Source organism: Typopeltis vanoorti, chromosome 14 (assembly GCF_054136105.1).
Source record: "Typopeltis vanoorti isolate ZY-2024b chromosome 14, IOZ_Tvanoo_1.0, whole genome shotgun sequence".
Lineage (NCBI taxonomy): Eukaryota > Metazoa > Arthropoda > Arachnida > Uropygi > Thelyphonidae > Typopeltis > Typopeltis vanoorti.
Window position 1 is genome coordinate 10,955,001 of NC_143562.1, and position 16,348 is coordinate 10,971,348.

A 16,348-nucleotide genomic window follows, 5' to 3' on the forward strand; every position below is an offset into this window, starting at 1 on the left:
CCTTCATGTATCAATTTGTTACTGAATTAAACTATTTACAAGTTTTGTGGGTGTTTCTTTTATATCTCATATGATAGTAGTTTTCACTGAATTGCATAAAACAGGGTTTCCCAAACTATGTTCTGCTAACACCAGTGTTCTGGGGAAAGTGAATAAATGTTCCGTGGAAAGTTATCAAAAAATTAACATGAGCCAGAAATGGTTTTCAATGCTGCGAAAAGTTCAAACAATTTTGAAAATCAGGCGCTTCTCACTTGGGGTGTGGATTGTGCTATTAAGGCCAGCGCGAGCTGGCCTCGCAGTTGTAGACACCTCCGAGCGCAAATGAAGTATATTGAGGTATCTATTTTAGGAAACGTGCGGTCACAACAAGCAAGGTCAATGCGATGCGATGCGGTGCGGCACGCCTGTAGTGTACGCTATCGCATTTTTGCGATGCGGTACAGCCTGCTGCAGTGATAGTAAGCGCTTGGCTTTACTTTGAATACGAGATCGATGATACTCGACTCTAAACAAGGTGTTTCGTTACAATTTCAGGATTTATAAAGTGTTCCGTGGAAGGAAAAATTTGGGAAATTCTGGCATAAAAGAAATGATCACACATATTTTAAGTTGTGAGTTTTCTCTTTGTTCCTTAATTTACGGAAACCAGTGATTTAATGTCTTTAGATGAGAGTTGAATTTCATTGCTTATCATGAGAAATTGTTCCATACGTGTGGTCTGTGTAGCAGAGTTTTGGACTTTGACTTCCACAACAGTACTGATGTATAACCTTTTGTAGGAGGGAGTCACATGAAAAACTACAATCAAACAGTCATGGTCTTTCTTCCGATGATCTAGCAATCGAATTTGTAGGCTGCAGACACTAGCAAACAGGAGAAAGAGGGGTGATATGATTGAGACTAACAAACTTCGGAAAGGGTCATACAGGATTTCAGTTTATGGGAGTTTTTAGTTCATGAAGGGTGGAGAAGAAAGTACAAGAGGGCAGCATCCTTAGGAGGTGAGAATAAAAAAATGAGAATAAGAAGGGGGGGAGGGATAGATTTTTCTCTCAATGGATTTCCATATGTTGTGTGTGCAATGACAGCTGGTGCGAATAGTACGGCCTCCCTCCATGAGTTCCTGACTTCCTGGAGGTCTATCTTAATAATAATAATTAGTTATTATTATTATTATTATTATTATTATTATTATTATTATTATTATTATTATTATTATTATTACTACTACTACTACCAAATATTATTATTATTATTATTATTATTATGGTATCCTCTACTAACAAGAGAGGATACCAACAACCAACCAGAATTTAGTGCTAACAGGAGTAGCTAACTGCCTTCAATGAACAGTCATGTGATTAACGTTTCCAGTCACGCCCTGAACAATGATGAAATTATTGAAAGTTTTTCCACTTGGTTATACTATAAATTAAAGATACCAAGAAATTATATACTTGGATTACACTTGGATAAAGGATTAAAGCAAGTATATAATTTCGTGGTATCTTTAATTGATTGATGAAATTATTCACGGCTTAAACTTTTCTGTAGCGCCCAGGGCTGTTGACAAATCGGATTTTATATACGATATTCAAAGAAGCATACTCGTAAGATTTCTCCCAGCCACTATAGCTGATAAAACAAGATTAGAAATCCCGAGCATTTTAAATACTAATTTTAAATACTGAAGCAATAGGTGGCAACCTAACCAAATCTGAAATGGCAACTGTGAAATCATTAAAAGTAAATTCGAATGTCTTAATCACAAGAGCTGATAAAGGCAGTGCCACTGTTATTTTAAACCGAACTACTTACCTAGAAAAAAAATGAATAAATTAGTCTTAAACAACAGCACCTACCAACTTTTGAACTATAACACAACTAATCGAAATAAAAAAGGAAACAGAAGAATTACTTAAATCAGTCACATCCTTCCCGTGTACAGTTAAAAAAAACCACTTTCGCACTACGCTCATGCCACGAAGATTTATGGTTTGTTCAAGCACAAGGTACAACTTTGACCGCTAGTTGAAGGTATTGACAGTCCCAATTATCATCTAGCCAAGAAACAATCATCAACACTGAAGGAGTTGGTAGCTCATTCCCACTCCTATATTAAAAACACACAATATTTTGTAAACAAAATTAAAGATATCACACTAGAAAAAAGTGATTTATTAGTCCAAGGCCGTACCTACACTTTTACCGCGGCTGGTGAGGACCCCGCAACTCCCTCCTCATTATTTGAGTCACTTAAATTTGCCCTAATTTTTGGGGGGGTTCCAGCCATTGCCTTGTGCGCCTGTGAATAAGTACAGCCCTGTATCAGTCAGTATTGATGCCTCTGCCCTTTTTAGAAATATCCCAATCAATGACGCATTTCTTCTTTTACAGGAAAAATTCCCGTCCAATATCACGGGGCTCTTTGAAAAGTATCTTGCATGTGACCAAATACTTTTTACCTGCAAAACGAAGGTACAGCCATGAACTCACCGTTATCCTCCCCCCATTGCTAGCTTTTATGTGGCAGTGTTTGAGCATCTGTTCTGGATTCCCTTACTTTAAAAGCGACACTCACGCTCAGATACGTTGATGATGTATTCGTTATCTGGTCTTATGACCTCCAGACATTAGACACTTTCCTCAGCTGCCTAAACAAACAACACAAACGCATACATTTCAGAACTGAGAATGATCAGAACACACTTCCTTTTCTGGATACACTTGTCAAAAGTCTTTCCTTCACCGTTTACCGTAGGTCTACCCATCAAGGGCAATATACACAGAAAAACTCTTCCCACCACCCGACACAAAAACTAGTTGTCATTAACACACTAAAAAACAAGGCGTTGAAGATTTGCTCCCGAGAACAAGCACTTAAACAGGAATTAAAAGTTATCAGCAATACCTTCAGCAAAAATACTATCGACAAAATTCTTCACAAGACCATTTAAAAACAAAAATAAACTAAATTACAATAAAATTTTAGCCTTCCATACATGAAAGGGATATAAAATAAACAGAATATTATACGAATACAACCTTAATGATACCTTTGAACCACCTGCATAATTAAAGAACTTACTAAACTCATCCAAGGTTCCACTTCATCCGCTGGCTCACCCTGAAGTATATCGTATTCATTGCACCTGTAATTTGCCCTATATACTGTACTTACTCCAATATAACCCTCACTCGCGTATATCTCGCACCCCTGAGTTTACTTTACAAAAAAAAGAAATTAAAAAGTTTCGCATAGACTTCGCACACGAAGAAAGTTTAAAACTTTAAGAATTAGATAGTCAATGTTGTCATGGCAGTTTCAGATATTTTGGAATTCGGTTGAAGAGAATCATCATTTCAACTCAACAATCGTCGACTTGCCTTTGTCATTGAGTCGCGCGATCTTCTGCTAATACCACAGTCATATGCACAGAGATAGAAGCAATCAGTAAAGGAAATGTGGGAGTGAGAGTATTGATTTCTATGCTACCTTGGATTGCATGGGGGAGGGATTAAGATTAAGACACCATCATTAGAACTGCAGTGTAACAGGATTTTGACAGCTTGGGACATGATTTCGCTAGAAATAATTAATTTAATTACAGAAGCATTGTCGATAAAAATTTGTTCCAATATATCATGTGATGAAGGTGAGCAGACGATCACGTAAATAACGTAAAAAAATCAGCTAACGCCCTTTTATTCCCGTATAGGAAGCAGGCAAGGCCGTTTACTGTCTAACTTTTGGAGACTGAGTGGGCAGTTCAATCTCCACTGGCGGCCAATCAGAGATAGCTGGCCCAAGGCTATAACTAATTAAGCAGCATGCAGTGAAGAGAGACGGGTCAACAAGTGCCGCCATCTCGTGGTCCCTAACCCTAACACAATATATTTAATGTTTGAAATAATGTGGGTTCTACGGTTAATTTTTTTGAGTTACCGGAACGAAAAACCCGCGTTTCAGGGAGAAAAAACCCGCTTGCATGTGCCAGAGATCGACTAACTCGGGAACTCGCTCGAAAAAAAGGCTTAGAGAAATTTCCTGTAGTCGACGACTAGATTCGAAACAAAGTCTTTATTTGTGCGGTCAAGCGCCATGGTGTGGAAACGACACGTCCACTGAGCTACACAGGCTCCGTAAATAACGTTGATAAGTAAAATTTAAATGCATTCATTATATAAATAATGTTAGCAATTATAAATTACAATCAATATCGAGGATTTTATTATAACGTCAATTTAGATTTTTCCTGCAAAAACTTTAGGAAAATCCCCGCATATATCTGGTGCCACTATTTTTTAACTTTAAATTTTTGGAAAAAAGTGCGAGTTATATTCGAGTAAATCTGGTGTGTCTATGGTTAACAGGAGAAAGTGGGGTGATATCATAAATGTCTATATACTTCTGAATGGGTGTTTAATGAAATTTTTCGTTATATGGAAGGTGAGGAGAGGACACTGGGGCATCCATTGAAGATAAGTTAGTTTGCAGTCATGAAAGGGGTTAGAACTAGGTTTTTTCCTCTCACAAGGCAGTGAGTGAGAGGAACAGTTTACCTTTAGGGACAGTGAGTACATCTAGTGTGAATGAATTTAAGAAAATGAGTGACAGCTGGTTTGGATGATATATAGCCTTGCTCGATGGGTCATTGACTACCTGATGGTCTCAGATCATAATAAATAATAATTATGATAATTATTCCTCCTTGAACCTGTTTAGCTCGGTAGAAGTGCTGTTGCACTCCTTAGCGCTAGGCGCCCTGAAGAGTGACGTAGATTCGATTCTAGTCGCCGACTAGAGGAACCTTTTCAGTTATTCTTCCATTGGTTTCGACTTTGCCGATCTCTGATATGTGAAGCTTTTGGAGGGGGCACGGACATTTTGGCTTATTTTCCCGTATTCTTAAGAAAATCGACCATAGAACCCACATTATTTCAGACAATAAAAATATTGTTACAGTTATGGAGCACGAGAGGGTGATACTTGTTAGGGGTATTTTCACTGAGTGCTGCTTAAAATTAGTCATATTCTTGGGTCAGCTATCTCTGATGAGCTACTAGTCGAGATTGAACTGCCCACTCAGTATCTAAAAGTTAGATAGCTCTTAAACGGCTTCGCCTGCTCACTATAAGGGAATAGAAGGCGTTAGTTAGTTTATTTTTTTATTTATGTAGATTCCCATGGTATCAGTGAGTCATAACACATACAACTCCTCGTAACATGACTATAATACATTTACCATCACAAAAACTAGTCTCGTCTCCACAATTGTATGAAAAAGCTAATCCACATTAATCTGGTAATACCTCCCCCCCCCCCTTATCAACTCACGTGTATCGGTCATCTCTCCCCTCTTCCTTTGGTCCACTAGACTACAATTTGCATTCCCTCAATTTGCTTCAAACTGCATATTGTAGAGACAAGAAACCACTTAGTCAACCATCTCTGCACTTTCTCCAACATCTGTTCATCCTTTTAAAATTCTGGTGACCAAATCAACGCACAGCAATCAATATATGCAGTCTGATCGAAGCCTTACACTCCAGAATCATAACACCCTTACTCCCAGATGTTAGTGTTATCTGCATCATTCACGTAATGTACTGTGCAGTCCTAACAAATTTAACAAAAATGTCCACAAAATTTCAGGTCTTTATCCATCAACACCACGCTGATCTCCTTTGCCTTCTCTGAGATATCGCCACCAATTTTATGCACTGCATCTCATTTATACAAGATTTCTTACTTCCCACACTTCAAAACTTTACACTTTACTACATTAAACTGGGAGCTCCATTCATTAGCCAAATCAGAAAGTCTGCTGAAGTACCCCTGCATGGCTTGAACATCCATTGTACCCCTAACTTTTTTACAACTTTGCATCATCTGCAAACAACTGTATATCACCATTCAAGCCCTTTCCAACATCATTTATACAAATTAAACAGCAGTGGACTCAAAACAGATTCTGTGTACACAACACCATTGGTGACTCTCCTCCTCTGAGATAGTGCTCTCCATACACAACTTGCTGATACCTATTAGACAGCCAATCTCCAATCCTGTGCACTAGTATATTATCCAATCCCATTTGTTCTAGTCTTATTACCAGCTTGTCATGTAGCAATCTCTCAATGGCTTAAAAATGCTAATGCCTTTTATTCCCCTTACATGGAATATGCGAAGCAATTTTAGCCCTATTTAACTTTCTGGACACTGAAGGAGAGTTCAATCTCCACCAGAGACTAATAACTATCACTATCACCCAAGACTATCTGGGAAAGAGGCAGCTGAAAAGTGAAGCCATCTTGTGATCTTTAATCTTAACATATATATATATATATATATATATATATATATATATATATATATATATATATATATATATATATATATATATACACATATATATATACATTTATATATATTTATATATATAAATAATATAGTTATATATAATATAAAAAAAACATAGTTATATATATATATATATATATATATATATATATATATATATATATATACACATATATATATACATTTATATATATTTATATATATAAATAATATAGTTATATATAATATAAAAAAAACATAGTTATATATATATATATATATATATATATATATATATATATATATATATATATATATATATACACATATATATATACATTTATATATATTTATATATATAAATAATATAGTTATATATAATATAAAAAAAACATAGTTATATATATATATATATATATATATATATATATATATATATATATATATATATATATATATATATATACACATATATATATACATTTATATATATTTATATATATAAATAATATAGTTATATATAATATAAAAAAAACATAGTTATATATATATATATATATATATATATATATTTATTTATTTATTTATTGTCTGAGAGTGGATTCTACAGTCGGTTTTCTTGAGATTACGGCACACAAAAAACCGATTTTAGGGGAGGAAAACATCGTTTCTCCCGTGCCAGAGATCGACTAACTCTGAAAGAGTTGAAGAAAGGCTTACAAAATGTTCATGTAGTCGGTGATAAATTTAAGCATGTTTTCTGTTGACTGTCAAACGCCGTAGAGTGCAAACGCCACTTACCCTCAGCTACGAGACTCTTCAGTGGCTCTAGTAAACCCTAAATATAGCACCATGTATTCTTCTCATTTGTCCTCTCCACCTGTGCCGTTATAGTAAGTAAGCAGACTGCAAAAATATGATCTTGCTTTGGCACACGTTATCCATCATGATGTCGTGTTCAAACCCAATTCTGAAGCGTGGTTTTCACTAGTCTCAATAACACCTTTTCCACCACTCCAGACAAAGAGATTGGTCTGTAATTCAAAGCCTTATTCTCATCACACCCTTATGAAGTGGAACAATTATGTCCTCTTTCCACTCTTTGGAACTTGGGCAAATCCAAGATTCGTGTTAAAAAGGTAAATTAAAGTTGTTGTTAATTCCCTAGCAGATATCCCCAAGATACTCGATGATATACCATCAGGTCCTACAGCCTTAGCAACATCTATTTTAATATCAGAATGTGATACATATCAAACCATGTCTCACTTATTTCATGATTTTTTTTTCTGTAAATATACTCTAGTAATGCTGCAATTTCATTTATTTTATTTCAAATACTTCTGGCATTTGTAAACATACATAGTAGCTTATTTCTGGTTCTATAAAAAGTCTCCTCAATCACACCTTCCCCCAACTCCCTTCCCCACCCACTCGTCTCTATCATCAATAATCTTACACTGTAACCTTAAAACCAATTCTTTGTGAAGGAGTAAGCGGTGCATCCTCGCAGAAATAGTGTTGTTTCCATAGCATTAGGACTCCCGAAGAAAGACCTTCTGAGGGATTTTTACCCTTTCTTCGGCAAGTTCCAGAGATCAGTCGATCTCTGGCACGGAAAGTTTCTTTTTTGTTGTTGCTGTTTTTCTTCCCCTGAAAATCGGGCTTTTCGTTCCTGTAAACTCAAGAAAATCGAATGTAAAATCCGCTCAATTATCAGAAAGGATCACGAGATGGCGGAATTTGTCTGCGCTATTTTCCTCGCCGGATGTCAGTTTAAATTAAGCCAGCAAAGGTTGGTCGATTGGTAGAGCCTTGCTACTAATGGCTTACGCAAAATGTTAAGCAACTTTGAGTGTCGTTAGTAGTTGAAAGGGGTACGATCGTTCGCTGCTGTTTGCACACTCCCCCTCGATGAATCTTTGGACTCATAGAGGGTTACATAATAATAGTAATGTTATTATGTGAGTTATTATGGAGGTGTCACATAATAATAATAATAATAATAATAATAATAATAATAATAATAATAATAATAATAATAATAATAATAATAATAATAATAATAATAATAATAATAATAAATTAGTGATAGTCTTGGGCCAGCTATCTCTGACCGGTTGTAGTGGAGATTCACTGCTGCTCCCATCTACAGAAGTTAAAATAAAGCCAGGAAAGTTATTCAAGGTGGTGACTAGAACAACCCCTATGGCATTCTTTCAAATTACTATAAATTTACGCGATCGTCCTTAATTATCAAATTTCGCGAAAATCTGTTAATTTATTCTCCAGTTGCTTCTTACTGAGGGACAAACAGATCCACTTACGAGTTGATGGATTAAAGATGGGCAATTTGAACACATCACTTGACTGGCGCTGTTAACAGGTTGTAATGTTATATTTATATATGGAATGGGGCGAAAACGTATTTGACATCTGTAGTGTTCTTGTGATACATTGAAATCAAAAACCGGAAATCACTATCGTTTTATTTAGATGTGGTGCATGTTATTCTAATAGAAACTATTATTCAGGTTGTTTAGATATTAGTAGAGCTACACAGGAAGCTACCACCGGACTAGCGTTAAGTGATGTGAATATTATATTCGACTTTTCCTGTACTTTTTAAAATACAAGAATATGATTTACATCTTGGCACTATTGCTCGAAATTATATCAACGAAATCCTAAAGTGCTTTGTATTTTAGGTAAGTAAGAAGCTCAATTTCTGTCATGTTATTTCGATTCATAAGGGATTGATGCAGAGAACACTGACACGTATGGAGTATGTTATATGAGTCTGTCATATAAGGCTTTGATCAGACCACATATAGATTACTGTGTGCAGATTTCGTCATGGATTTGCAAAGGGATGAGATGTTTGATTCTGTCGGTTTCCGGAACGTGGCGTATGAAGATAGATTGAGGAAATGCAAATTGCAGAGTCTAGTGGATAGAAGGACGGGGGGGGGTGACACGATCGTAACTTATAAGTTGGAATGGGATTATTACCGGATTAATGTGGATCAGGGTTTACGTAGGATTGGTGGAGGCAGGGTAAAAACAAGAGGCCATATCTCTATCATATCAGCCATATTTTCCTCCTATCCACTAGACTCTGTAAATTACATCTTCTCAGCATTTCTTTCAACATTCCTGAGATCAGAAACTCCCTTAGTCAATTGCCTCTGGATCCTTTCCAACATATCTTCATCCTTTTGAAAACCAGGTGATCAAATATGTGCACAATAGATCATATGTGGCCTAATCACGGCCTTATACAATAGAACCAGAATCTCTTTCAAGTCAGTGTCCTCTGCATCATTGCCTGAGTTCATTGTGTTGCCCTTACAATTTTGGCAATGTGTCCTCTAATTTATGAATCCTTAGCCACCATCACCCCTTCATCTCCAACAATATATATCCCCACCAAGCATAAATTCTACATCCCATCTCTGTTTTCCAAATTTTAAAACCTTACATTTCACAACATTGAGCTGGTATCCCCGATTTCCATGCCCATTCAGGTATCCCCTATTTCCTTGCCCATTCACTCTGGATCATATCAAGTTTCATTAATATAAAAGTTAAACAACAGTAGGCCAAGTATGTATAATAACCTCCAGTGTGGAATCTTGTTAAATGCTTTAACAAAATTGCAAAGTATCATGGTACAGTTTATCAATTTATCTTGCCCAACTTTGTGGCCGCTTTATTATAGAATGCTCAGCAAAGCAAAAACAAGATCTACCTTGAATAAATCTATACTGTCATCTATGAAGGATGAACATGCTATATCTATCTACCTTTGAACATGGTCCTAACCATTCTGTATTTCCAGGACTTGAATGATTATTCCAAAGTTATAAATTCATCTGTAATTGGTTGCATCAGACCTATTTCCACCCTTCTATCAATTATGCTTATATTGAGATTCATGTTAAGCAACCAGGTTGGAGTATTTCTAATTTTTTTTCATATTCCTTTAGACCAGTGTTTCTTAACGTGGGGCAATTTGAATATTTTGGGGGGCAATTAGAAAATATGTTGCATTCGTCACCTCATCACTGATATACTCAACTATCAGCAATGAGGTGGGGCATCAAAATCTTGGGAAACACTGCTTTAGACCATGTAGATATCCCACCATTCCACTGCTCAGTTTGCATCAAGATCTTTTCATCTAGTTCCACCTTGGCTTCCAAAGAAATAATGAATCTGTCTGGAATGCATACATTTACCAAAGTAATTGCTTAAAACTCAGCTATTTCATGAGCATTCATCACTTGTTTGCCATCTATATTCACCAAAAGTGTCCTTTCATGGTCATCTTTTCTTTTTCTCACTACATGATGAAAGAATAGTCTTGGATTTCTTGTCTTGTTCAGCTAGCTTCTTTCAGTAGCCTGATATTGCCTTCCTCATCATGACTGTTGCTCTCCCATGTTCTTTGCCCTAAGCCTGGTTATTAGATTTCTTCCATTATTCTGTAACATTACTCAAGACACACCTTAAACCACCTACCATTCTTTTCTGTTTTCATGGTATGAGAATCTACTATGTAGATTCTCATACCATGGCACAGCTTCAAGCTGTCTTCTCAGTTTATTATAGTCACCTGCCTTATGGTTCCAATATACTCATTTTTAAACAAAACTTCTGTGTGATTTGCTACCACCCAAATTAAAACTGAATGATTACAAACTTTTACCCATTTAATCTAATATTCCTCCACCTTCATGTGCTTCTTAAGGAATTTGTCACCTCAGTAACTTTATAATTTTTCTCATCTTGCATGCATTTTCTTCCTCTGCCACTTTCTGTCCCTATAGTTGAAATCACTCATAACAATAGTCATGTCTTATCTGTGCATCTCAGTTCTTATCAAATGACCCTAGTCTACTGCAGTAACTATGTATGTTTTTAAATTAAGGGGATAAAAATCCCTTATTATTTTACAATTATTATTATTATTATGCTATAAGTTTCATGCCGAAGAACTATTGGCGTATCTAAGCGTAAGGGACCACCTAGTAGTACAACACCAAGGCAACTCGAAGCAAAGGCGGAGCAAGCTCCCACACTATCCTTGATATTTTCCCATAATGTAAAAACACAGCTCCTAGGAGATGTAATACTGCCATTACATTATGAGGATTACCTCATAATCATGATAACGCTTAGATTCACCGATAGTTCTTCAGCATGAAACTTTTAGAACATAGTTTTCGATCTTAGAGTTTCGCATACTGACTGTAATGTAAAATAATAATGGATTTTTATCCCCTTAATTTAATTAACTTGGCCATAAAAAAATAGCCGTTTGGCTTTTCATCTTATGTATGTTTTTGTTCTATAAACTTTTTCCCACCAAACTTAATCCCTTTGCCCACGTTACTCATACTATCACCATGGATGGAGCCTCTCCCTTAGCCAGCCTGGTTGGCCTAGTGGTTAGCATATCTGCTCTTCAGTCAAGATGCTGCGGGTTCGAATCCCACCAATGACATGGATGTTTTTGATTGTCCTAGTAAGCAGTTATGATATGTACTGCTGTGACCTGGCACAGTATGACACCCTTGATCTTTGCACCATAAAAAAATAAATAAATAAATAAAAAAGAAACCTCTCCCTCATCCAGCATACAGTCCAGATCTGTAATCATTGGTCATCTTTTATTTTATTTTATTTATTTATTTTTAATTAACTGATTGACTTCATGCATAAGTAATACATCAATGATGAGAAAGTTGAGACTGGGTTTTGTTATTCCTGAGACCTATGAATTAAAAGTATACAACACATTAGCACATTGTTAAAGTGTTTTTCAAATGTAATTTTATGAAGTATTAAAATACTGTGATCTCCAATTACCAATATGCAAATAACTATGAGTTATCTAACCCTTAATGTGCAAGCATGTCAACCAACTTCTGTTATAGTACCTTGGAACTTTACCATTAATTAACTGACACTTCGATAATCCAAACACCAAATTGATATTTGCTGTGGTGATTGGATAATTGAGAGATTATTGTATTAAAGTTATGAGAACTTTTTGTTCACTGTTGTGTGTTTATCTTGAAACAATGTCAATAAAATTTTTTATACAATAATATCATACTTTTTTTAGAGAAACAGCAATTATTGTGCATACATAAATAGTTTTTATTTGTTATTTTGCAGATACAGCTTCTTTCGAAAAATCAGATGGTTTCATCTATTGGACCTTTCACTATGGAATGCATTCCATGAACTAAAAGGTTTATAATATTGTATTTTGTGTCCAAAATATGTGTGAAAAGTGAATATGTGATTGCTAAATTTAGTAATCTTATATTAGTGAAAAATATCAAGCACTGTGTGAATGCTGAGACAAAGCTATGTGAAATTTGTGGCATATAATTTCACTTTAACTCCTCTGAGCTCATAATCTCAACTGCCCATACCTAATATACAAAATGCTTCATTCTGAAAGTTTCGATTGCGAATATTGTGGACAATCATTTTTGCAACTAAATGAGCTTAAAATGCATTTAACAGATCATAGTAACGAGAAGGCTTTGGACACTGAAACATTAGGTTCATGTGCTACTGGAAAATGCAAAAGACTTCAAACTCCTGAAAAATCTTTCGTGTGTGAAATTTGCAATAAATCATTTCCACGAGCTTATCATCTAAAATTGCACAAAAGAATTCACAAGGAACCATTAACTTGTGGTAAATCGTTTTCAGACATTGATGAACTTAATACACACACAGTTCATACACATGAGAAAATGTTTACTTGTGAAACTTGTGGCAGATCATTTTCCAAGGCTGGTCATCTGAAATTGCACTCACGAGTTCACACAAATAAGGAAAAATTTACCTGTGAAACTTGTGGTTTATCATTTCTGCAGTCCTTTCATCTTACAAGGCACAGAAATGGAAAATGCGAAAGACTTCAGATTCGTAAACAATCTTTCATGTGTGCAATTTGCAGTAAATCATTTCCACGAGCTTATCATCTAAAATTGCACAAAAGAATTCACAAGAAACCATTTACCTGTGAAACCTGTGGTCAATCGTTTTCAGACATTGCTGAACTAAATATTCACATAGTTCACACACATGAGAGAACTTTTACTTGTGAAACTTGTGGCAGATCATTTTCCAAGTCTGGTTATCTGAAAATGCACTCACAAGTTCACGCAAATAATGAAGCATTTACCTGTGAAACTTGTGGTTTATCATTTCTGCAGTCCTTTCATCTTACAAGGCACAGATCAAGAGTGCACTCTGATGAGAAATCTTTTACCTTTGAAACCTATGACAAATCATTTTCACAAGTTTCGAATCTTAATAGCCACGCAAATATGCAAATTAATGAAACTCCTTTACCTGTGATGCTTGTAGTAAATCGTCATTATCTCAACCATTATCTTAAATCTTAAAAAAAACTAAGTATAATTAGTCATGTGCAGTTTTACATCTTTCTTTCCAGCCTATATAGTTTCAAGAACTGTGCTTATATGTCTAACATGACAGAAGCTGCTGAAACTATAGTACATTGGTTTCAGCTTATGTAGGCTCAAGTGAAGTTTTAAGTTAAGTGTTTGAAATATTGTTACTTTTAGTGTATGTGTATAAAAGTTGATGCATTGCTTATTATAACTTATTTTTTCCAAAAAGTTTTTTTTCTGTTGATATGGCAGTAAAATTGCCATTCAGAATTGTGAGGTCCTGTTGTGTTTTATACTTCATTGTAAATCGAAATAAGATCTAAAATTATTGATGCTTGCACAAAAATGCTGAGATATGATCACATTTTCAGTAAATGAAAACGTGATCCTTCATTTGTTTAGTGTCAGAAACTCTGCCACTCAAAATTTCACAGTAAGCAAAAACTTTGCACAATTGTGAAACTCATCTTCAAGGTAAGAAATTATTTTATTATTTCTTACCTTGAAGAGATTTTTTAAGTTTTAAAGAAAAGTTTAAGCCACTTAGAAGGTTGGTCGATTGGTAGAGCCTCTGCTACTAATGGCTCACACAAAAAGTTAAGTAAGTTTGAGCATGGTTAATAGTTGGAAGGAGATCAATTGTTTGATGCTGTTGGCACACCCCTTCGATGAGTCTTTGGACTCATCGAGGGAGTGTGCTCGATGGGTCACATCGCTGGAGGTGTCACTTAATAATGATATTTCTGAAAATTTTCATGCCATAACTACAGTGAGTCGCACAACATCCCATGTAACCACTTTTCAGTCTTCCAACCTTTTATGTGCTTAGTTCTGTCTTTGATCTTTAGCTTTTTTGCAATTTTTCATCTTTGATATTGGCTTAATACGTTCACGTAAGCTGTGTGTAAAAAGTTAATGGAAAAAATATATATATTTCCTTTTTAATTACTTGCTTTTTATTCATTTAATTTGGTTTGATAGATTATCCTTACATTTGTAATTTATAGGAAAAGTATTGGTGCAGTTATATTTAGGAGAGGTATAAAATAATTGGCATTGTATAACCTGTGGAGTCTTTTTCTTGATGGTAATTATTATCAGTATGATAATAATTACCACTTAATCAAGTTGTTAGACTCTTGCCTTCTTAAAAACAGTTTTCCTCCAAATAACAGGCAGTCATGATTGGCAATCACTTCAAAGCTGGTTTTGTGTAAATGATCTTTCAAGAAATATGCTTTGGTTTTATTGAAAAAATAGAATAAGAAGTTTGTACATTAGTACAAATTTATGTCTATGTTAATATGCAAAATATGCTGGCAGTGTGTACCATCTTGGGAAGGTCATGGCATGTGCTAAGATGGAACATGCTGTCAGCTTAGTCTTGTAAGCTGACATAAATTACTACTTGGCATAGTACTGTAATGCTGTCTTGTCCTTTACAAAGTCTGATCTGTGTTTGTGTTTAGTTTGTAAATCTTAAAAATTTTCTGAACTTAGTTTTTTGAATCTGTACCAAATCCTTTAGTTTTTGATTGGTGTTATTGGTACTAGCCTCATTTTTAGAAAGAAACCTAGTAATGAAAATTAAAACAAAGGTTGAGGAATAATAAAAAGAATGAGATGAAATAATAAGATGGAACATGCTGTCAGCTTAGTCTTGTAAGCTGACATAAATTACTACTTGGCATAGTACTGTAATGCTGTCTTGTCCTTTACAAAGTCTGATCTGTGTTTGTGTTTAGTTTGTAAATCTTAAAAATTTTCTGAACTTAACCTGCACCAAATCCTTTAGTTTTTAATTGGTGCTAGCCTCATTTTTAGAAAGAAATAACAAGAAACCTAGTAATGAAAAATAAAACAAAGGTTGAGGAATAATAAAAAGAATGCTCATACTATTGGCTCCCACTATAACAAACTTGCTCACAATACCAGACTACTAAAAATTCCTGGCCAAGCTTCATAGATGGCGCTTTGCTAAAAGAAATTCACTATAACAAATTACAGTAATCTATGATTTATCCAACCACACTAGAAAAGCAATTTGCCATTCTGATAATTGAAATACAGTTACATGGTGCTATACTAGAAATCAGTTGACATGCAAGGATTGGCTAATTGAAGAACCATTGTTTTGAAGGTGGAATAAATGGTAGCATCCCTACAAGTTTGCTTTACTGAGAGTCAACTATATAAAGATGAATTCTTTAGTTAGTGGGATTATTTATAGACATTGCAAAATTGTATAAACATTGAAATGTATGATTAAAATAAAAGACACATCCCAGTAAAATGGGATGTAAAGAAGAAAGAAAGTAATATAGGAAATGTTAATTTATGTTTCAAATTTATTTCTCCCCATTAAACGAAACACTGTGAACATATATGATTTGAATAAAATAATTAAAGAACAAAAGATGGATGAAATATGGAATATAGAGATGGAATGGGAGAAATGGTAGTTAGAGGATGTGATAATATGAGGGTAATCTAAATAAAAAAAATAAATTTGCTAATGCCTTTTATTTCCTATAGGGAGCAGGCAGGGCCATTTTAA

At 34.9% G+C, this 16,348-nt stretch overlaps 1 protein-coding gene across 1 annotated transcript; it reads left to right on the forward strand.

Annotated features, from left to right (window-relative positions):
* The first annotated feature begins 8,706 nt into the window (after positions 1-8,706).
* On the forward strand, positions 8,707-16,110 carry LOC150099209 (uncharacterized). The gene is made up of 2 exons (XM_090403843.1): positions 8,707-9,054; positions 12,533-16,110. The coding sequence occupies exon 2, from the start codon at positions 12,808-12,810 to the stop codon at positions 13,780-13,782; it is 975 nt and encodes a 324-aa protein (XP_090259969.1). The 5' UTR covers positions 8,707-9,054; positions 12,533-12,807; the 3' UTR covers positions 13,783-16,110.
* The last annotated feature ends 238 nt before the right edge of the window (positions 16,111-16,348 follow it).

Coding starts and splice junctions, on each gene's coding strand:
- LOC150099209 (XM_090403843.1), top strand. CDS start 12,808: ATGCTTCATTCTGAAAGTTTCGATTGCGAATATTGTGGACAATCATTT.